This window comes from Triturus cristatus, unplaced genomic scaffold, assembly GCF_964204655.1.
Source record: "Triturus cristatus unplaced genomic scaffold, aTriCri1.1 SCAFFOLD_255, whole genome shotgun sequence".
Taxonomy (NCBI): domain Eukaryota; kingdom Metazoa; phylum Chordata; class Amphibia; order Caudata; family Salamandridae; genus Triturus; species Triturus cristatus.
The window spans coordinates 98,245-122,668 of record NW_028187355.1 but is presented as its reverse complement, the minus strand read 5'-3'; the positions used below and the strand labels follow the sequence as shown (position 1 = coordinate 122,668).

Here is a 24,424-nt window from a genome sequence, read left to right as displayed (position 1 = left end):
CATAATGGTTCTTGTCAAGCTTGGTATGCGCTTCTGTTTGCATCTGGAAGACGTACAGTAGGCGGGCTTCTTTTTCGCCTCAATAAAGTATGCTACCAAGATAAAGATGGTTATCCTCAAGCCAGAGGGACCAAATGGGAATGGGAAGAGTATCAACCGGACAATATTTCAACGCCATATATCTTCACAAATATGAGAACTTTTACCAGTAATAAACAATTTGTGATTTCTGTTACTAGAGCTAAAGCAGATTTATGTGTAAGCAGTATTGGAAGAATTCCAGTGGGTAAAAGCGAATGTACTGTAATTCTGTCTATTGAAGGTATAAACAATAGCACTTTCATAGCCTCACACAATACTTATTTTATCTGTGGTAGTCACGGATATTATCAACTACCTGCTGGGTGGTCAGGCGTGTGCTATGTATCCTTTCTATTGCCCCCTGTGTTTCTGGCACCTGCATCCTACCACCGGGACCTTAAGTTATTCGACGATATCTCTAGAAATAGATATAGAAGGACAATAAGTATTGATGAAGTAGACCAAACTGATACCACTCTGCAACAATATGTTGATTTTAATTTAGGTTTGTTCTTCTTTGTGTGTGCTGCATTAAACAGTAGGAAAATAAGACGATTGACTAGAGTTGTGGAAGCTGTTACCAATCAGACAGCTATGGCACTCGGGAACATTACGGAGGAGCTGCAAATTGCAAGGATTGTAGCTCTCCAGAACCGAATGGTCCTAGATGTGGTTCTGGCTGATCGAGGTGGTGCATGTCGCATTATCGGTAGCAGCTGTTGTGTATTCATACCGGATCACTCGCCTTCAGTATATGAAGCAATATCAAAGCTGCATAAAATTGCTGCAGAAATTCGTCCAGAGACTGGTACTTGGACCCTGGCTGGATGGTTTTGGACTCTCGTTTCTGCTTGGGGCTGGAAGCTACTAACTATCTTGTGTATAATTATTTCAATACTTTTTACATGCTGTGTATGTATCCAATGTGGTCCAATGCTTTGCTCCATTTGCATTTCTGTTTGTATACCTGTCAAAAGGAATATTGCAGAGACAAAGGCCCAACAAATTATCAATAAAGAAGTGGCCGAAATAATGTTAATAGATGTACGGGATGCATACTTAGATTACCCCAGAGGAACAGATGTCTTCAGCTAATGCTAAAAGGGTCGTCAGTCGTAAATTGGCTGCGATTAAATTAGCATTAGCGGAATCCATGTCGTGTTTAGAGGCTATCTTATCCATTTAGTGGGATCCATTTGTATTTCTGGCAGCCATTTTGTCTGCCATGTGCTCACTATGAGCTGTTTCCTTCTTCACTGTTGTTTACCCTTGTGCTCTGTTTAAAGGACTGGCTATACTTAGGTTCTGTTACTCTGCACATGCGCAGAGGATTCTAACTGTCCATGCATCTGTTTTTAGTCTGTAGCTGTCAGGTTGTTTCTACCAGAGTCAGTAACTGCTAGCTCCTCCTTTACTGTTGTCTGTGCATTTCTGTATGACCATCTATGTATGTAACTCTCCTATGTATGCTTGTACCGCCCTCTTTTTGAGCCCCTGTGTGGGTATAAAAGACCCATGGTTCTTCTACTCCTTGTGCTACTTCACTCAATACCGAAGGGTGCTGTTTGAATGTAGTTCCACCTCATGAGGTTTATTAAACTTTGTATTTTCTATTCCAGTTTCTGTGCCAACTTCTTCATACTAGTCTGAGGACTCTGTGCAGAGAAGGGCGAACCCCTTGCACTGGTAGGCCTAGCTGAGGTCTCCTTTCAACAGGCTACCTATATCACTACCATTATATAGACACATATAAACCTATAAGCCACTCCTATGGCAGGCCTTGACAATCCCGAAGGCAGAGTGCTTGGTTTTGTGTGAGAGGGTGCCCAAGCATGAGCTGAGCCCCTCTGCAGCTTTCGGAAATACTTCCTTATGGCTGTTCTGTGACACAGCCATACCATATACTCTTAAGTGCATTATAACCTCACGGTAAATGCTAACTTTGGAATGGCTGCATCAAAACATGATGTGTTTGGTGTCAAACACTTTGGAATACTACCCCCCCTGCCAATTCTGGTGGCGGGGGTAGCATTCCACCCTTCTAGAGGGAGAGACATGTTCACACTGGCTAAACCCAATAGGACTTTCCTGAGCCCTGGCATCACAAAATGGATGCTTCTGCCACAGACACGGGTCTGGCCTCCTGCTGCTGACCGAAACTCTGGCAGGGGAGGCCTGGACAATAGGTTTCCTGTCGAAGGGAGGTGTGACCATCTCCCCAGACAGGCAGATGTGTATTGGGGCTGGGAGGGAGCACTCTCTGGTACTTTGAAGTCCTGCACTTGGGGCACATTTGGTGTCTGTAGGAACCTGGGGTCACCAGGCCCTATAGGCGGTAGCGTGGCGCGAGCCGGTCGGGCAACCGGAGGGCTATGTGTTAAGCAACCATACACCACACGCTTCTCATGGACTAGAGTCACACACAATAAGGGACGCCACACCGTTTAAATTATGCAAATACTTCAAGTTTATCCAAGTATAGCTGGTCAGTTGCAGTTCAGGAAATAACAAGGTAATCCATGAAACATAATACCATCGTAACATTACATTCGACACTCTGGGTGATATCTATGCAGTGCCTAACCTTGTTCTAGCGCTGTGCGCGCTTACGTAAAGTCTTTCCCTGAACCGGCCGTCTAACTAAGCGTAATACTTGAAGGGGGAAACATTGGGTTCACTAACATGGCGCCTGTAGAACTGAGCGCTCCTCGTGATCAATGGCCCCTAGTACTGTGAAGCAAGGCATATAAACATAGCGCTACGCGCAATCAGTTGCATGTGGATACGTTTGCGTAGAACATTTAATACATCGCGTGACTCGTAATCAGTCGCATGTCATTACCTTTGAGCAGAGCATATAACACAGTGCGCTACTCGCATTCCTGGGCATATAATTACTTTCGAGCAGAGCATATAACACAGTGCGCTACTCGCATTCCTTGGCATGTAATTACTTTCGAGCAGAGCATATAACACAGTGCGCTACTCGCATTCCTTGGCATGTAATTACTTTCGAGCAGAGCATATAACACAATGCGCTACTCGCACTCCTTGGCATATAATCTACTTCGAGCAGAGCATGTAACACAGTGCGCTACTCGCATCCCTGGGCATATAATCTACTTCGAGCAGAGCATGTAACACAGTGCGCTACTCGCATCCCTGGGCATATAATTACTTTCGAGCAGAGTATATAACACATGGGGTTACTCGCCGTCCCGGTCTCTCCGGCTGAGGAAGCAGAGTCGGTGGCGTGAAGCGCCACGCGAGAGCAATGTCAGTCAGTACTTTGAACGGCTTCCAGCGGGGAGGATTACTGGACTTGAGGAGCGAGTCCCTATGCTCCGGTGCAGTTCACAGAGCACCGCGCTCAGTAGCACAGAAGGGGGGACACGGACAGGATCCCTCGGCGGGGTCTCTCCGTAGCGCAGGCAGGGGAGGGGATTCCCACGGAGGGGACAACACGGGCCAAGTGCGGTGCGGTTTCCGGACCAGCAGGGGGCGCACCAGGGGGGATCTCGGCCTCCGGGCTTACCTCCGTCTCGGCGTCAGCAGGCGTCCGTCCTCACGACGTTGGGGGAACTCGGCCCCGACCTTGCGCTTCTCCTCACACGGCTGCAACGGCAGCGACGGGGCCCCGGACTTCTCCTGGGCCTCGCGACACAGCAGGGCACTCCTCCAGGCCTCCAGGCCGCAGCGGTGAGCGCGCTGGCTTCGTCGTCGCAGGGGGGGGGCTCAAATTAAGGATGGGGTACAGTGCTCAGCGGAGCACGCTGCCGGGGGTCCTAGACCAGGGTAGGAAGCGCGGGGGTCACAGCGCTGGTACCTGGTCGATCCCCGGTGTCTTGGCAATCGGCTTAGTATTTTGTTCACTAGGGTAGCTTGGACACGCAGTCTCAGCTCTGGCATTCAAGGCTTACAGCTCGCTCTTGTCATGCAGTCTCAGTTCTTAAAGTTAGATTTCAGTTCTCAGTTGACAGATGAAGTCTTTTGGCGCAGATGTATCTGGCGCCCTTAAGGGGTTCTGTTACAGGGGTAGGGATGGAGAGGGCGACTAGATCCTTCCTAGTCAGGTTGGCAGAGAGTCTCTGGGTCCTCCTACTACTGGGCAAGATCAGTGGGATTCACAGGGCACCTCACTCACTTAAGAGGCAGTACCTAAATCCTGTCACTCTCAGAGGCATAAGTCCCTGGCTAGGCCCTACCGCCTACACTCCTGGTGGATTCTTCCAGCTCTGCTTCACCCCAATGGCCAACTCACCACACAAGTTTCCCTCCCACTCTTAAGTAGCCCTAGGTCAGGTGACCTCTAGCCAAGGCGGCAAAAGTAAAACCCCACCTCCCTTCTAGAAGGTTCCAGCTTCTTCCAGGAGCTTCCCCACTCTAACTATGGGACAAAAAGGCGGGCTGGTATCGCAACATTGTTGTGGGTCCCAGCCAGCTCCTGGCAGCTAGGGCGCTACTATGAAAAACGACCACCCTGCAGTAGCAGGGGTCTGTGGCAGCCATCTTGGGCGAAGTAAGCACCTGCACCTTAACACTACAAAAACGAAAAAAATGAGGGAAAAAGGGCCAAGTCCAACATAACCCCCTTCCAGCCGAAAGCCAGGGTAGACCGATCAATGCCTTGATGGTCTTCCCTGCTTGGGGCGAGAAAAGGTGGACGCAGGCCCGCAACGGCAGGAGCACCCGCAGGTTCTCCGCCGCTCTGGAACCCAATGGTTCCCTCACAAACCTCCCTGGACCAACGAAACCACCCCACTGGGGCTCCCTAGCTAGTTGTGGCCAGGACCGGCCCCTGGGCCGTCCAGATGTCTCTGGCCCGGGTGATCTCGCGGAGTGGGGGGCAGTAGCCCCAGGCCTGTAGTGCCTGTTGACCACTCCGGTCCTGCTCCTTGCAGTCCTAAACTGCCTCTGGTCCTTCCTCCTGGGGTTCACACCCTTAGGCTGACCAGCCTTCAGGGGCGAGGCTCTCCTCCCCCTAACTCTCCTTCTGGGGTTCCTCACCCTACCCTGCGAGGCACCCTCAGACCACCACTTCCTCTTCAGTACAGGGCCTTGACCCTTCAACTGATTCCTGAACCTAGGGTCTAAACCCTTAGGCCGAGCCGGTGCCCGAGGCGAGACCTTCCTCCCTCTGCACCCCCTTCCAGAGTTCCGCACCCTCCCACCTGGAGAAGTACCTCTGGAAGTCAATTCTGGGGGGACACTGTTAACAGATGTCCCACCCGCCAGGTCAGGCAACCCCTGAGCCTGGCATCCCAGCACAGGATCTAAACCCTGCGACTGGGCCAACCCCAGAACCTCAGGCGCGCTGGTTACAGTCGCCCTGGGTCCTTCTGACACTAGGGGCTCCCCTGCACTGGATGGCCCATCGGGACAGCCTAGGCTCCCAACCTGGGGCTCCCTTGCGGAACTCTCCAGGCCCTGAGACTGCGGTTGGGGCACCTCGGGACACCTCCCCGTCTCACGCCTTCCTATAGATAGGTCGTGAGGCCCTACAACCCTCTCTCCCTGGGACCTAGCTGGGCTATCTGCCACTTCTCCCACCTCGCTGGGTTGGGAGATCCCCGCACCACCCCCTTCAGGTTCACACCCCAATGCCTCCTCAGACACCCTGGTGATGTCATCCTGGGGTAAATAAACTCCTAGCTCCTGTGGAGCTTCCGGTATGCTGCCACCAGTGTCCTCACTGGACACACTCATCTGTAGGGCACGCAGCTCCAACTCCTTCATCCGAAGCTCGTGCGCCATCCTCCTCTCCTCCATTGCCCATTTCAATGTTGCTAATTCCTTTTCCTGTTCCAATCTGGCCATTTCTCTTTCTTTCTCCTGCTCTAATTTGGCCAGCTCCCATTTTAGTCGCCTCTCTTCCCTCCTGTCCTCGTACTCTTCTGGAGACGCGCTCCTCCTGGACCCTGTCCTACTACTGGCCCCAGAACGTCTTCCTGGGGGCACATTCTCAGACATGTCTACGTTCAAGATGTCCAGGACTTCCTGGGCGCTCTCCTCCTGAGGTGCGTCTGGCGCTTCCTGTCCCTCATCCCCTCTCCCTTCTGGGTGGGCTTCTACCCATGCCCTAATGGCGGTACGGAGTTCCGGCGCTTTGGCCCTCCGCATCCCAGGCACCCCCAACTCCTGCGCGAACTCCCTCAGTTGCCTCACGGTGTACCCCTCGAGGTCCGCTAGCCGGGATTCCATTCTGGCAGGTGGGGACCTAGACTCTAAGGAGAAAATTCCTAGGGTGTAGGCAACAGTCAATAGCTAACCAGGCTTCTCGCACTCTCTACCTGGACAGTGGAACTAATGATCCAGCAACAATGGTTTCTGAGCTGTGGAACAAAAAAAAATGTAGGATAGGCGTTTAATTGTGGCGCCCTTCGCCTCACGGAAGGGTGCTGTATGGTCACAAGTCCCAAGGATCCCACCGCTGGCCAACAATGTAGGAACCTGGGGTCACCAGGCCCTATAGGCGGTAGCGTGGCGCGAGCCGGTCGGGCAACCAGAGGGCTATGTGTTAAGCAACCATACACCACACGCTTCTCATGGACTAGAGTCACACACAATAAGGGACGCCACACCGTTTAAATTTTGCAAATACTTCAAGTTTATCCAAGTATAGCTGGTCAGTTGCAGTTCAGGAAATAACAAGGTAATCCATGAAACATAATACCATCGTAACATTACATTCGACACTCTGGGTGATATCTATGCAGTGCCTAACCTTGTTCTAGCGCTGTGCGCGCTTACGTAAAGTCTTTCCCTGAACCGGCCGTCTAACTAAGCGTAATACTTGAAGGGGGAAACATTGGGTTCACTAACATGGCGCCTGTAGAACTGAGCGCTCCTCGTGATCAATGGCCCCTAGTACTGTGAAGCAAGGCATATAAACATAGCGCTACGCGCAATCAGTTGCATGTAAATACGTTTGCGTAGAACATTTAATACATCGCGTGACTCGTAATCAGTCGCATGTCATTACCTTTGAGCAGAGCATATAACACAGTGCGCTACTCGCATTCCTGGGCATATAATTACTTTCGAGCAGAGCATATAACACAGTGCGCTACTCGCATTCCTTGGCATGTAATTACTTTCGAGCAGAGCATATAACACAATGCGCTACTCGCACTCCTTGGCATATAATCTACTTCGAGCAGAGCATGTAACACAGTGCGCTACTCGCATCCCTGGGCATATAATCTACTTCGAGCAGAGCATGTAACACAGTGCGCTACTCGCATCCCTGGGCATATAATTACTTTCGAGCAGAGCATATAACACATGGGGTTACTCGCCGTCCCGGTCTCTCCGGCTGAGGAAGCAGAGTCGGTGGCGTGAAGCGCCACGCGAGAGCAATGTCAGTCAGTACTTTGAACGGCTTCCAGCGGGGAGGATTACTGGACTTGAGGAGCGAGTCCCTATGCTCCGGTGCAGTTCACAGAGCACCGCGCTCAGTAGCACAGAAGGGGGGACACGGACAGGATCCCTCGGCGGGGTCTCTCCGTCGCGCAGGCAGGGGAGGGGATTCCCACGGAGGGGACAACACGGGCCAAGTGCGGTGCGGTTTCCGGACCAGCAGGGGGCGCACCAGGGGGGATCTCGGCCTCCGGGCTTACCTCCGTCTCGGCGTCAGCAGGCGTCCGTCCTCACGACGTTGGGGGAACTCGGCCCGACCTTGCGCTTCTCCTCACACGGCTACGACGGCAGCGACGGGGCCCCGGACTTCTCCTGGGCCTCGCGACACAGCAGGGCACTCCTCCAGGCCTCCAGGCCGCAGCGGTGAGCGCGCTGGCTTCGTCGTCGCAGGGGGGGGGGGGGGCTCAAATTAAGGATGGGGTACAGTGCTCAGCGGAGCACGCTGCCGGGGGTCCCAGACCAGGGTAGGAAGCGCGGGGGTCACAGCGCTGGTACCTGGTCGATCCCCGGTGTCTTGGCAATCGGCTTAGTATTTTGTTCACTAGGGTAGCTTGGACACGCAGTCTCAGCTCTGGCATTCAAGGCTTACAGCTCGCTCTTGTCATGCAGTCTCAGTTCTTAAAGTTAGATTTCAGTTCTCAGTTGACAGATGAAGTCTTTTGGCGCAGATGTATCTGGCGCCCTTAAGGGGTTCTGTTACAGGGGTAGGGATGGAGAGGGCGACTAGATCCTTCCTAGTCAGGTTGGCAGAGAGTCTCTGGGTCCTCCTACTACTGGGCAAGATCAGTGGGATTCACAGGGCACCTCACTCACTTAAGAGGCAGTACCTAAATCCTGTCACTCTCAGAGGCATAAGTCCCTGGCTAGGCCCTACCGCCTACACTCCTGGTGGATTCTTCCAGCTCTGCTTCACCCCAATGGCCAACTCACCACACAAGTTTCCCTCCCACTCTTAAGTAGCCCTAGGTCAGGTGACCTCTAGCCAAGGCGGCAAAAGTAAAACCCCACCTCCCTTTTAGAAGGTTCCAGCTTCTTCCAGGAGCTTCCCCACTCTAACTATGGGACAAAAAGGCGGGCTGGTATCGCAACATTGTTGTGGGTCCCAGCCAGCTCCTGGCAGCTAGGGTGCTACTATGAAAAACGACCACCCTGCAGTAGCAGGGGTCTGTGGCAGCCATCTTGGGCGAAGTAAGCACCTGCACCTTAACACTACAAAAACGAAAAAAATGAGGGAAAAAGGGCCAAGTCCAACAGTGTCCCTGTGCATAGTCCAGTTCAAACCGGTTGCAGGGGCTACCTGCCCCTGCCCTGGCGCGAAACTCGACAAAGGAAATGGGTGTAACCACCCCTCTTTCCAAGCCCACCCATAGGTGGGGCCTTAGAGTTAGTCCATCCCCTAAACTTACTATAAGTATAGGAATCCAGTCCCTAGGACTTTAGATTACCCTGGACGAAACTCTGCAACATATATCCTGGACCACGACTAGAAGACGGAAGAAATCTCCCTTGGGGTCAAGGAGTGACTCCCCTGCTTGGCAGGCACCAAAGAAGCAACTGACCGGTCTGCATCACTGTAGCTCCCGCTGGATGCCGAAGTCTTCGCATCACCAGAGGTGGATTTGCAGACTTCCCCGAGGCTACCCTGAGTCCACAGCAAAGCTGAGGCCCGTGGCTATCGTGGGTGACGTGGAACCGTGACCCCTGGACACCGTGATCTTTTGCAGCAACAGCATCTTCCTATGCTTCCTCGAAGTTGTGCTTTGGGCTCCGAGTAGCCCCAGCCTTGAGCACCTTGTGCACCGAAGATTGCTGGCCTCCACTCCACGAGTGACCCGTGGGCCAGTTTAAAGTGCGACCGCTCGAGGGTCCTTTGCGATCACTAGCCCGTTGGCTAGCCTGTTCCCACGAAGGCAACTCCTTTTCTAATTGGGCTTTCCTGGTTGCTCCAGATGTGCCCTGAGTTACCCTCGCTGGGTGAGTCCCTCAGACCTTGCTGGTCTGCACCGCAATCCTTTCTCTGAATTCCAGTGACTTGCCGTTGCCAAGGCTTGTTGGGTCCAATCTGGTCGCCGACACCGCAGCACTCGACAGACTTCGTGGGACAGCTCGAATCCGGCTCGTGGACTTCGTCTATACCTCCTGGACCTCGTGACTGAAGAGTCAAAACACCCATCAACTCACCTGAAGCACCCGACATCTGAGGGTATTGGTTCATCCTGCCCTAGGTCACTGGCTAGTGACTCCTCTGCTTTCAGGTTCCTTCCATCCTAGATCCAGGCTTGGATGTCTTCGGACACTTCTCCTTTTCATGGCAGCAGCAGTTCTTGCAGGCTTCCATTGAAATCGACAACGCGACCCGACACCAAAAGACACCTATGCACCCGGCTTCCCTGGGTGAGGTAACTCGAGTACTCCGGTGCTCCCGTGGGTGCTGGCCCAAGAACTTCTTAAGTCCAAAAGGGTTTGGTCCTGACTCGATTAGAAGTGTCCCTAATCTTTACATTTCCAACCGCGACATTGCCCATAGAAGATAACGGGAACCCGCAGTTGTGTTTACACACTGCATACAGTCCCTGTGGGTCCCCTGTGTCACTACCTTGGGTGGTTCCTTGGGGTCCCAGCGATTCTACAGGCTCTAGGCCTTGTGTCTAGTTCAGTCGTGGTTCTTATACCACTTTTTTGGTATATGGTTTGGTACGCCCCTAGGGCCCAAACGTGTATTTGTGCTATTACTGATAATTGCTGACTTGCAATCTAAGTACTTCGAACTCCAGTCTCATAAAGAGACTAGAGGGGTGTGTTTTATCTTAAATACATATATTTTAAATATATACCTGGTGTGGTTGTCTTTTCATTTGGTCATTCAAGAGATTATAGACTGGTAAAACAAGCTGCTTTACATTCCTTCAAGACTTAGCCTGAAGGCTGCTCTCCATAGCTACCACTAGGATAGCTTTCAATAAAAGTTGTCTTTAACCTATCACCATAAGGGATTGTTTGGACTGATACAAGGTGCCCACTAGAACTAGTGAACAGCATATATCAGGCCACCTTCTCACAATTAACTGCTCTATAAGAGAGTCCTGAAGTGAATAAATCCAATAAGTAATTAACTACATGTAGTAAATCAGTTGAAACGGGATTGTAGTTCCTTCAAAGGAACAAACCCATTCCTCCCAATTAGTCTATATGCTTTCCTTGTGCCAGGCGCCCATGACTTGGATATGAGTCTGAAAGCGTCTGCCGAAAGGCCTAGGATCTTCCATTGTCTCATGAAATCCTCCAAGCCATCAGCGTCAGATGTCCCTGCTCTACAAGAGGATGTGACTCTCCGGCTGTCTGAGCCTGTAATTATTTCCCTGAACGTTGGAATTAAGATTGGTAAACCTATGCTCATTTCTAGTAGAATTGAGAACCATGCCTGTGACCTCCTGAGCGGTGTTATCACTACTGTGACCTCCATGTTCCTGCAAACGTGCAACAGTAGCTTAGGTAGTAGTAGTAGGTCTTGGTAGCATAACAAAAGGAGGGAAAGCATAAGGTGCTAGGCCCTGCCAATTCAGAAGGAAGGCATCCACCCTGAGGGTCTGGTATACAGCTGAAAAACGTCGACAGTTGAGTGTTCAATCTGTCCGCCAAGAGGTCCACCCGAAAGGTCCCCATATCGACTGGCAACTGAGGAAAATGTCCTTGTTCAACCTCCTATTGATAGAGTCTCTGAAATTCTGGGAGAACCAATCCGCAACACTGTTTCTCTATCCTGGGATATGCTCTGCTGCTGCTAACATGCCTGCCCTTGCTCAGACAGTAACTCCAGAAGACCTTGGCTAAATCTGCAAGACCCTTGGAGCGAGGGCCCCCCATTTTGTTGACGTATCTGACCGCAGATACGTTATCCATGCACAGCATTACAGAACACTTCATTAAGTCTTTGGTGAAGCAGCGAATTGCAAATTAGCCTGCCAGTAATTCCAAGCAGTTGATGTGCAACTCCCTCTCCTCATCAGTCCAGTGTCCCCCTACTGATGAGTCGCCACATCCCTCTAAACTTGTGTCTGATTCTATCACTATCTTCGGGTCTTCCCCAAAAATGGCTCTGCCATTCCATGCTTCTTCATTCCTCAGCCACCAACGTAGTTCCTTCTTTGAATCCAGGTCCAGAGACAGCATTTGAGAATAAGATTGACATGTTCTTGATGCTTTGGCTTTGAGTCTTTGGAGTGCACAGTAGATTGCTCATCTTGTTGAGGACAGAAGGCCTAGGATCCTTGCTAGAGCCCACAAGGGGAGTTTCTTCCTCCCTAAGAGATTCCTCAATTCGTTGTAAAGTTTCCTTAACTTTTCCCCTGGCAATTTCAATTCTGCCCTTATTATGTTCATGACAAAACCCAAGAACTGCATTTCCTGGTTTGGTACCATGCAAGATTTTTTCCTGTTTATGACAAAACCCAGGTGTTCTAGTAGGCTCATTGTAAGTTCTATGTGGCGTGAGACCACTTATGTGGACTGTGCCATTATCAGGATATTGTCTAAGTAAACTATTAGTTTCACCCCTCTCGCCCTTAGCCATCCCGCTATGGGACGAACAGCCTTGGTGAAACACCAAGGGAATGAAGAAAGTCCGAAAGGGAGACTGCACAATTGCCATAGTCCACCCATTCAGGTGAATTGGAAAACTTTTGGTGTGGAGTCCAAATTGGGATGGTCAGGTATGTATCCTTTAGATTAACCAAGTTAGCCAATCCCCTTTCCTTAGCACATCTCTAAGGAGGTGCACCCCTTCCATTTTGAAATTGTGGTAGACCACCCATTCGTTCAACTCTTTTAGATTTATCACTGGTCTCATCCCTTTGTCTTTCTTCTCCACTAGAAAGATATTGCTGATAAAACCTGGCTCCGTTCCCTCTTGTTTTGCCTCTTTGGTCAATAAATCCTCTACTTCTTGTGTTACTAAAATAGAATTTTCTTGTGAGAATATCAGTTCTGGGGGAATTTTCCTTTGTAATGGTGTATCTGTAAATTTGATCATGTATCCCTTCACTGAGTCTAGGACCAAAGGGTCCTGATTCACCAAATTCAAGATTCCACAAAATTGGGCTGGTCTGCCTCCCACCTTTATAGGGGTATCTGAAAGGTCTTTCATAGTTTTTACCTACTGAAAAGCCTCTTTGTTTCCGCTCACTTCTGAAGCTTCTCCCGTAAGGTATTTGTTTCTGGGGGTATAAATGACGAATGTGGAGCAAAGTGTGGGTGCGCAAATCTTGCGCCATGTCCCAGGTAGGGTCTTGAAGAGCTTTGGCCACGGCTAAAGAACCGACCCCATGTTCTCTCGGCCCTGCCAAAAACCCTATCCTGGAAAACTTTCTTGATGGCTTTCTAGGACTTCTGAATTGAGCTAAATGCGCCCATGTACTTAGCTATGTCCCTAATAAAATTGTCCCCCAAAAAGTAGACCCTGGGAGGCAGCTACCCCTCCGCTAGTGGCCAGTTTGACCAATTTGAGATCTATTTTTTGCAATATGCTTTTTCTTCTCTCATTTGAGAGTGCAGTATTTGCGTTCCCCAGGAGGCAGATGGCTCTTTGTGCCCATTGGCGCAATTCCTTGGGGTCAATTAGGGTGTCTTTAAGATGAGCCACTTCAGCCATCTCAAACGTCTTTGTGAGTGGGTCAGTAATATCAAGTAGACAGTCTTGGCAGGACTTGAGGCCTTTATCGATACCTTTCCTAGGGCCTTTTCCTCCCTTGACGCTTAGAGCCACCACCTTTGCGTCTAACTCTGAGGTAGACCCAACTTTATCCGGGAGGGCGGGGCGTGGGCATTCGGATCTAAGACGGGACCTGACCTCTTTGGTATTTCCTTCCTAAGCCAAAAGGAGAGGTACTCGGCAAAATGCCAGATGGAGCCAACTCTGGAGACAAGGGTTGTTTGGGCGGGTCAAACATACTCTCTCCGAATGGGTCAACAATGCCCATTTTTGAGCTGGAGGCCTTTGATGACTTGTCAGTTGTACCCATATTCCTCACCTCTATCTCCTCAATATCCGTATCAAAAACGAAGGAACAGGATAGGTTAATTTCATCCTCCAATGTTTCATCGCAATTGATGGGAATAGGTACTTCTGGGCCTTTTTCTTGCCCATCTGCAGTGCCCGAGGCACCAACATTGTCACCGCCAAAGTGTGAAGTCATTTGTTTTGAGCGTTTGGGCTTTTTTACACTCTTAGGCAGGATTTCCCCTGCAGCCCCTTTCCTCTGGGCCTTAATCACCCCTTCTCCCCCTTCAGGGTGTCCTGGGACAGCAACTGGCCAACCTTTCTTGGAGAGAACCTTCACTTTTTTATTAATTATGTCATCCAGTGTCCCATTACCTTATCCGGTCCTTATTTAGAAGTTCTTCCAGTCTATGCTCCATAGTATTCTCTGAAGGTTCAAGGGACATGGCAGAAGGTAAATATTATTTAAGATTACTGGGCTCAGTGTAAGGAAACAGCTGCTTTGGCAGTTCGTTGGACTGCAACTGCCAGAATTGAAGCAGTTGGCCCAATCAGTTAAAATGGCCACTGTTGTGACTTTACTAAGGTGTCCCAATCTCCTAAAATGGCACCAGCGTGTACAGAGTGTGGCTGACCATCTCTTAAGGGTCTTTCCTCTAATTGTGTGGTTCTTTCTTTATTGTTGTGCCCCAGACTATCTCTTTTTTCCTGTTGTTATTTATTAAACTGTGCGATGATTGTGCATCGCACCGCTGCCTTTATTTACATGGGTCTGCAGTCGCTGAGGGAAAAGGAGGGCTGCCGGCATCTTTGTTAAGTAGACGGACTCTCTTCCGTGGCCACGTCCGTGAGATGACTCCACTGGACTGCTGCTGATGGGTGAGTCACCGCGTGTGCAGCGCGACGGCCTCAGCGGGAGGTGTCCTTCGCAAGCCGGTCTTTTTTTTTCTTCTTTCAAGAAGCTCCTGCTATTATGGCAGCGGGATGCGGGCTCACACTTTTCAAAGAAAGCTGGCCTGCAGCAACAAGTGGCATGGAGTCGGACTTTGAAAGAAAAGACCAGTCCACAGCAAGGGCGTATTTCTTGGCCTTAAGGAGCCGAGGGAAACGCCGAAAAGTTGTGTCGGGTACGGAGGTAGTAGGACCTCCGACCCGACGCTGTAAGAGTGGGGAAGTTAAATATAAAAAAACAACCACCCTCCTTCCTAGGATCAGGAAAAGACATTGGGAGACATGGGAAGTTACACAATAACCTGGTTGAGCGTGTTAGTACCAGGGTAGGAGATGGATATTATTCTTATTTTCTATAGAGGAGGGTGGAATATCTCAAGGTAAAATAACTCAATAAGGCACCGATTATGATATGCCCTGTAAAGCCTCCGGCCTTTGGTCGGAGTCTTTAGGGCCGCATCGTAATGGGCCATTCGGTTTACTTTCCTAATTAAGATGAAATATAAGATATAGGCAGTCATAAAGTAAACTGGACGGTCATTCCGGCTTGCTTCCGACGGGCTCTGAGAGCCCGTCTGCCATTCAGCAGCCGGCCTGTAATCTCAAGGGCTGGTCTGTCCGACATGGAAACCATGTCAAAAACATGTTTGGGGCCCCTACCAGGGCTCCCTTTGGTGCACAGCCTCCAGTTGGAGTCCTAGGGGGTGCCTATGGTGCCCCCCTGATGATCCCTGCACCTTGTGGCTGGCACATTGAGGTGCCTGCCACTGGGTGCAGGGATGAACCGTACCTCCAATTTTACTATGGGAGCATGCATTACGGCCGGTTTACAGCCGGAATGCATGCTCCTATAGTGGAATATAGGCATGCGACAGAACAGTGTTCCGTCGCATCCTAATGAGGCGGTCGGGACCGGCGACATCAAAATCAGCCCTAAGTATTAGTACTATAAAGGCTGTACTTATCTTGTGAGAAGAAGCAACAACGAAAGGGAGAACACTGCATACAGGGGGACTTTATAGTCTATTAAAATGTTATTGAAGTTCTATATTCTTCAATTGTTGCTGCCGTGAGCTGGCAATAAAGGAGATTTGCATGATGTTAGCCTCTGTGTCACGCCATAACATTCAACTAAAGCAGTTTCAAAGCTTTAGAGGGTGGATCTGGTTCCTCTGTCTGCAAAATGAGTACAATAAAGTAGGACCCAATTCACCTTAGGAGAAACACTTCATGAAAACTGTGGGAGAGTTTATCTGATACCATGAAATGTTTATGGCAGTGACACCCTTGTTAAATGTATCTCTTCAGACACCCCCTGTTGAACAATTAAATATCACGACCAATGGCAGTGTCAGAGTGGTGGTAAATGTGCACCACTGCTGAAGGGGCTTCCACGTTACAGGCCTGCCCCTTCTCCCATCCTGAGGCAGGGCTAGGTGCACCAGTTATCCTGGGACATTCCAGTCAGCTGTGGCCTATCCCTGTAAGAAAGGTCTAATGAAGGCATAAAAACTGACGCGTCAAACTAAGGCCGATTAATGAGACTGTTGAAGGAAAAACTTGCAATGAGGATTGAGCAGAACAGAGAATGTCCAAGGTCAGAGGCTGAAGCTGAGCTCTGCCCATTTCATTCCTAGAATTAGAAATGCATATGTCCTGAAGAATGGAATGTAAATGTCCCGAAACGTGCTAAGATTAGAGGGCATTTGGTTTAGATGAACTATTCATGGTTTAAAACTCATGTACACAATGTTGGAGCTTCCATTACTTCGGCGAACTCTGTTGGATGTTCTCTGATTTGTTGATGTATTTACGATACCATAGCATGATTACATTGCTAAAACCTTTGTTTAGGAAGGGGCTTACTCCAGGCTTGCTTTGTCTGTTGGATGTATAGATCACTACCGATCCACGCACACACAACCCACAGAGGTACACACTCATATAGATGCACACATTAATTTGCAGACTCGCACAAACCTTGTAAAGACTCACATATGGATATCTTCAGGCCATGCATGCACAGACTCATAAAGGCACGCACCCATGCATATATATACTTACACACAAACCTTGTACAAACTCACAGGTGGATATCTTCAGGCCATGCATGCAAAGACTCACAGATTCACACATCCATACATATATATACTCACACACAGATGCATATACAGTCCCACAGATGTATAACTCCAGATCCATGCATACACACACCCAGAGGTACACACTCATACAGATGCACACATTAATGTGCACACTCACACACAAACCTTGTAAAGACTCACATATGGATATCTTCAGGCCATGCATGCACAGACTCATAAAGGCACGCACCCATGCATATATATACTCACACACAAATCTTGTACAAACTCACAGAGGGATATCTTCAGTTCTTGCATGCAGACTCACACATCCATACATATATATACTCACACACAGATGCATATAAAATCTCACGGTTGTGTAACTCAACACTCATGCACATATCAGACCTTGCGATACGCAAACCCATAGAGAGGCATCCACATACGCAAGTACAAACCCACAGCCAATAAATACAGACTAAAGCATACACAACCCTCAAACACACATGCACATAGGCACACACATGTATTTGCATACTCTGTGTCTCAAAAATGATATATATACATATGCAGACACACACAAGCCCTAATCCAAGCCCAAATAATAGACAGATATAGGGATGCTCAGCATGCATGCACTCCCATAGATAACACCAGGACCATCCATACTTGAACAAATACTTAGACATGTACACCTAAGTGTGAACATGTACGCACACACATATGCACGCGCACACACACACACACTGGTATGTAGCCAGATAATAAAACACCTGTGCACACATACTCTAACACACAACGTGTGAGTATGTAAGTACTACCTTAGGATCAGAAGAGTAATTCTTGATTTTATGATTTTTTTAGGATGAGCCCTTGGCCGATTTCAGGCCCAAATTTCAAGTGCAGTGACTCCCGTCAGTATATTTATTTGGTGGGGACCATGACCCAGTTTGTAGGGTGACTCATCAGCCTCTGTGTTCTTGAACTCTAAGAGGTCACAAAAAGACATGGGCATGGACACATACAGACAACAGAGGCACAGCACTCACTGCAGCCACTCACCCTCATGGTTTTGTATTGTTCCTCTTCCTTGACTTTAGACTCCTGAAAATATTCCTCCTCTTTCTTCAGAAGACGCCGCCACTCTTGAAGTTTTACCTGCAGAGATGAGAGTGCAAGAAATAAGTGTAGATATATGGAGTGCAGTCTTTTTTATTATTAACAAATTTTATTGACTTTGACGGTACATAGTGGACGGTACTCGAAGCATATATTTCGGATACAGCTTATATGAGATGGTGCCAATTATATTCAAACAACAACATTGCCTGTGAACATACAGGCCCATTAACTAAACTTGGCACAGGTTACTGCATCTTTCACTATAAGTACAATGTCCAGGTGTACATGTTTAGATGACAGAGTGACTCATCTTACCTAAATATGATTGAAATAAGCTTTATTTCGATAAAAGATATCTTAAAAAGCACATACAAATATAAAAATATACAGACATGTGAAACCATTATAGAAACCATAAACATATAAACTCATCATATCATATTTCATGTTCCCAAGATCTTGCGAAATGTTTTAAAAAAACATGTAAACATTATAAATAGGACAATATTAAAAACATGCGCAAGCAAGTAAAAGAAAGAGCCAGGCTATTTTAGCCTAGAACTGCCAAAGCTTTCGATCTTAGGAGCCAGGCCCACCTCAGAAATTTTGAAAGTGCGCAAGCGTACAAAGGTCTCGTATCTGATTTAAGGATACGCAGCGCCATAAGGTGGTCACGTGTGCCCAGGATTCTACATAGAGGTTTGAGCCAATATGATCTGGGGGATTTATATTCTGGACATGCAAAAAGCACGTGTGCAATGGATTCAATTTTGGTAGCACAGAAAGGACAGAATGGAGAAGTTTGGGAGGGAAATTTCCAGCGGGCGGTCAGCTCACGCACCGGGAGGGTACCAACCCTAAATTTAAAGTAGAGAGCACGGTCATATGGCTTCTGAATAAAATCAAGGTAAGGCTCAAAGCAAACTACGTCTTTGAGGAGAAGGAACTCAGTGGTACATCTGCCTAGTTGGGAACTAGAGTTCCTTTTGCCTATGACCCAGCTCCAGTAGATTTTCTTTAGTACAGCTTTCGGGGGCGAAGTTCTGTTTATCCAAGCATCTTTAAGACCAAGATCATAGAGGAGGGTCTTGACATCTTTCAGCCACTTGATTTTATTCCAGGAAGGCATAGAAAGTATCTCAGTCAGACCCTCCGCATACCTGGTTAGCTCCGGAGTCCACCAAAGCCGTGCCCAAAGAAGTAGGGGGCGTACTTTTGCCAGGTCTGACAATGGATGGCACCCTAAGTCCGACAATAGGGGCACTATAGGTGTACTCTGTGGGAGTGCCATCAGTTCCTTATAGAAATTGGAGTCGGATCTAGCCAATACCTCGATATTATTTAAGCCCCATAGTTCAGCACCATAGAGCGCTGAGCTCACGCCCTTTGCCTTGTAAATATCTAGTGCTGGGGCTATTGGCCTAGTTGAAGATGAACGGTGCTCTCTAAGGAGGGCACCAGTGACCCTTTTGTGAGTTAGGAGCATCTTCTGTACATGGGATACCCAGCGCATGGTGTCTGTTATGCGGATGCCCAAATAGTCGAACTCTTTGACCCTTTCAAGAGGAACTGCATTTAAGGCTGGAGGCCGACCTAATTTCTTCGGAGGATTCAAAATTAGGTATTTTGTTTTGGTGGTATTAATAATAAGGCCTCTGTCATTGCAGAAAGATTGAAAGTTGTCCAAGAGAGTTTGCAAGCCCATAGGTGTCTTAGACAGAAGGAGGGTATCGTCAGCAAACAGGAGAGTTGGAACACGTTCGCCCGCCAGAGAAGGTGCATCTGCCGGGACTTCCCGCAGATGGTCCACCACCCCGTTTACATAAAGTGAGAAGAGGGTGGGAGCGAGAACGCATCCCTGGCGGACGCCCCTGTTTACTGGTATTCTCTCAGTTTTCTGGCCCTGGGGACCCCAGCGTACTCGGGCGTAATTACCATCATGGAGTTTTATTAGCAGGGCCAATAGATAAGAGGGGATGTTCATCGAGGCCAGAACACGCCAGAGGTTATCTCGAGGAACAAGGTCAAATGCTGTTTTTAAATCTATGAAGGCTAGATAGAGAGAGCCCTTTCCAAGAAGGACAACCTTCCAATAGATAAGAAACAGCCTAAAGACCTGTTCGATAGTGCCTGTTCCGGCCCTAAAACCTGCTTGATAATCAGAGAGGATGCCATTATCATCCACCCAAGCTAATATCCTCTCCAGTATCACTTTCCCGATGACCTTCTGGGAGGAATCGATCAGGCTAATCGGCCGATAATTAGCAGGATCGTCACGAGCACCCTTTTTGAAAATGGGGACGACCTCGGCCCCCTTCCACGATTCGGGGACCGGGGCGCCATTTAAGATAGCGTTGATAAGGGTAGAAAGTAACTTCCCCCAGTTCCAAGGATCAAGCTTGTGGACATCTCCAGGAATGCCGTCCGGGCCAGCTGCTTTCTGGGAGATGATGGACTTGATAGCACTATGTACCTCTCCTTCCGTGAAGGGGTCAGTATTCGAGGCATCCATAAGGGAGGGTAAATCCTCAGGCAGAAACTTTACCACATTCTCAGAACCAGTAGAGTATAGTTTATGAAAGTGCTCGTACCATGCTATACCAGTAATATTATATGTCAAGAGATCGTGGGCTGGTCTGTTCTTAGTTCTAATTGCGTCCCAGAAGACACCGGGATTACGGTTGGAGGAGGCCTCTCTTAGGGTCTGCCAGTACTGCTCCTCCCAGGACTTTTTGGCATTAGAGACGGAAGTCTTATAGTCTTTCCTGGCTTTTTGGATCGCAGATGAAATCCCACTTTTTAGAGCCACTATTAGGGCAGATTTCGTAATTCTGCAGCTTTGCGTGTACCAGCCATTCTTTAGGATAGGTTTAGGCCCTCCCTTCGATGAGCCACCCTTGTTATGTATTCGGAAAATATTTCCCAGTTTGGAGATAGTATCTTGAAAAACAGAGGGGGCTCTATCGAGTGCAACCTGATGGGTATTTGAATGGGCCAACTCGACCTGTGAGGCACATAAAATTGACTTTATTAATTCGACCTTGTCATCATTCAACATGACTTTGTGCCATTTGAGACGCCGCTCACAGTTGGCAGGGTAAACCTCCGAGGTTTGCAACGAGCTGGCTGCTCGAAGGATAGAAGGCCCTTGTTGATCTACCCATAGTGATCTAATACAAAGAGATAGCTGATTATGATCGCTATCGTGAGAAGGGATTATTTCCATGTCCTCCATGAATGCCCAAAGTTTAAGGTCGAGAAATATATAGTCGATCCTTGAACTATGATTAGGCCTGTTGTAGGTATGCGCACCCTGAAGGTCAGAGGGTGTTCTCCCATTGGCCGCCCTTAGGCCGAATTCCAAGGACATGGTATTCAAAAATACAACAGACTTAGTCCATCTCTTAATAGGAGGCAACGTTAATGACGGAATACCTCGTTTGGCGTCATCTTTTAGTAGATCGGGAAGATCTACTGAGGCCAGGGGCTCGAAGGAGCAATTAAGATCTCCTGCTACCAGGACGTAAGATGCGTGATGACACTTTCGCAGTTCGTCCTCTAGGAGTACGAATGTGGGTGATAAAGCTCCTCCACTAAGGCCTCTTGCATAAATATTAAATATATCAAGGGACTTGTTCCCCTGGGCTCCCTTGAGGGTTAGACGTAATAAATCTGGCGAAGCAATATGGGCCTGCCTAATGGTGCACCCAAGTGAGATACTAACCCAGATCAGCAGGCCGCCCGAGGGGCGTCCTCTTCCCGACCGGGAGGGAGTGGCTGGTATGCAAAAAGTGGTGTAACCAATCATGTGGTGCGGTTCTGTTGCCCAAGTTTCCTGGAAAATACAGATACTGTAGGTTGTTATAAAGGAATTCCAATCCGGGAGGTCCAATTTGTTAGCAAGACCAGCTACATTCCAATTTAGGATCCTGAGAAACGGAGAGATAATAGATGTGTCTTGCAATACGGATGAGATGGAATGATTAGTGGTAGCCAGGATCGGGGTACAGAGAGAAGTCTGTGGAGTGTGACTAATATCCTGGATAGTTGAGATGTGATTGGGGCAGTGCTGTAGGGTGTGAGAACTTGAACCAGTTTGTAATGGAACCTTATCAGGATCAAGAACTGCTTCGGGATCTCTTGAGATGGCAATAATTCCAGCAACTGGAGAAGTATCTATCACTACTGGAATTCCGTGTCAATAGTGCTCATAGCAGCTATAGATATCATGATATCTACCGGGGGCAAAAATGGGAGGAACCCTTTCGTTGATATTTCCAACTCCCTTAAAGTAACCATCATAGGGTGATTGGAAAAAAGAAGGGTATAAATAGTGAGGATAGGAGATATCAGAGTAAAAGTAGTTTAGATCTAGACATCTTATGCCACTCATAGTGGGTTGTTGGTCATTACAAATTAATCTTGTAACCCGAGGGTCCCTAAAATTTATAATGATACAGTCACCAGGCGTATTTTTCGGTTTTTTGCCCACCCAGGATACCCTTCTGACATGAAGAACCTGCCCATTTAGGTGTTTTGGGAGCGGCCTATTAACATTCAGCCAATGGATTGTTTTATTGTGTAATTCAGTGTAGGATTCCGGCTTGGCGGCTTTAGGGCGCGGGACTCCAGTCAGAATGGCAACAAGTGGTAGGCACTCCGGTGGGAGATCAATACAAGGTAGGGACTGCTCAAAACCAGTAGGGAGGGCTTTAGATTGGATTTGTACAGGTTCATTGGAAGATGGTTCTTGAAAATTTTGAGCGGATTCAACATTGTTTCCCAATTCCCCGGAAGTTGGATAACTATTGGTCGAACCAGAGGCTGATTTGTTATTTTGAAGTGAGCTACCCAAGGATAGCATGGGTAATGGAGACCTTAAGTTAGATGAAGTAGCTCCATTCTTTGAGCCCAGATTTAAAGCAGCATTTGGTTTCGACGATACAGCTTGGGGTATAGGTTCGTTGGAGGTCATTAAAGATGGATCAGTAGTAGTATCATGATCCTTGCCTATCTTTGAATGCAACTTGATTAGAGATTTGAGAGAAAAGAAATTGTCAAGAGAGGCCTGCTCAAATCTCTCAAGTCTCTCAGACAATAACCTTACTCTTTCCATCATTGGAAGCAATAAAGATTTAATTATTTTTTCCAGTTGACCAATCAGTGCAAGCTGAGGATCAGGGTCATTTTGGGATACAAAGTGTTGAGGAAGTTGTTGAGCAACAGTATCAATGGTTAGATTTGCCTGGTGGACAGGGGGCAAACTTATCCTGGAAGGATGTGGTATAGGGGAAGCTGTGTGAACCACTTTCTTACCCGTACCAACGCGTGGTTTGCCTTTACTCTTCTTATGACCTTTTGTCTGGTCCTCCCTATTACCGCTACCCACTCTTTTCCTTTTGTTTGGGACAATTTTTGGGTCCACTACAGTGGGTGGCTCAATAATTGCGGGGGTTACAAGAGATGGAGTAGCAGTATTAGCAGTGTTAGGTGTTTCTTGGGATGCAACTAGCTGGGGAGAGTATGAGAGATCCAAAAATGACACAGGGACAGGGTCACTAGGGCCAGGGGAATTTGTATCTACACTCGCCGGTAGGTGTAGTGGGTTCCCTGTTAAGATGTTGACTGCTTGAGTGTTAGCTTGTACGGGTGAAACAGCTAGTGCAAAAGCGCCCATTGAGGAACGCTTATCTTTTGTAGCGTCCAGGGAAAGGCGTCGCTCTGTAATTGCAATTTCCTTCTCTAATACAGAGCAGGCACGGATTATAAAGTGGTCAAGAGTGCCACTTACAGAACCTCCACATAGTGTGCTTCCCCTTCCCGAGCGTGTGAACATAGCCATGGCTACCAGATGATAGGAATGGTCACAACAAGAGGTCTAATCAACCAGTCTGTTATACGTGTATGTCCAACAGCAATGTGAAACGTACCAGTCAGAGGTGTACCGTGGATGCAAGAGGGGTGGCCCAGCCCGGCCTACTTCGGCCTCAGACGGCCCGCCCTTTGTCCGGGCTTCGTCCGGCGCCCGCCCGCGCGCGTCCCGCGACGCGGAGGGAGCGGCGTCCTTTTGAGCGCCTCCGGGCGCTTGTGTGACGTCGGTGGGGCGCTAGGGCGCCTGGGAGTTGTGGTCTCCTCACGCCGGGGCCGCAAGATGGCAGAGCGGCACCAGCAGCAGCAGGGTTGCACCCAGTGAGACAACAGCGGGACTCCGAGGTGAGCAGGGGAGGGCAGGGCATCAGCCGTGCTCCTCGTCGCTAATCAGGCTCTCGAAGAAAAGTAAATCTCCAAGTTCAAACTTCCCGCTCCACCGAGGGAGCGGCGTCCTTTTGAGCGCCTCCGGGCGCTTGTGTGACGTCGGTGGGGCGCTAGGGCGCCTGGGAGTTGTGGTCTCCTCACGCCGGGGCCGCAAGATGGCAGAGCGGCACCAGCAGCAGCAGGGTTGCACCCAGTGAGACAACAGCGGGACTCCGAGGTGAGCAGGGGAGGGCAGGGCATCAGCCGTGCTCCTCGTCGCTAATCAGGCTCTCGAAGAAAAGTAAATCTCCAAGTTCAAACTTCCCGCTCCACCGAGGGAGCGGCGTCCTTTTGAGCGCCTCCGGGCGCTTGTGTGACGTCGGTGGGGCGCTAGGGCGCCTGGGAGTTGTGGTCTCCTCACGCCGGGGCCGCAAGATGGCAGAGCGGCACCAGCAGCAGCAGGGTTGCACCCAGTGAGACAACAGCGGGACTCCGAGGTGAGCAGGGGAGGGCAGGGCATCAGCCGTGCTCCTCG

At 49.0% G+C, this 24,424-nt stretch overlaps 1 protein-coding gene across 1 annotated transcript in view; it reads right to left on the bottom strand.

The window, feature by feature from the left end:
• The window catches only part of LOC146771205 (E3 ubiquitin-protein ligase TRIM39-like), a 173,634-nt gene that overhangs the window by 107,919 nt on the left and 41,291 nt on the right, over positions 1-24,424 (bottom strand). The window contains exon 2 of the mRNA XM_085640297.1: positions 17,596-17,691. Coding sequence (XP_085496423.1) covers positions 17,596-17,691 — 96 coding nt within the window. The remainder of the gene's footprint in view (positions 1-17,595; positions 17,692-24,424) is intronic.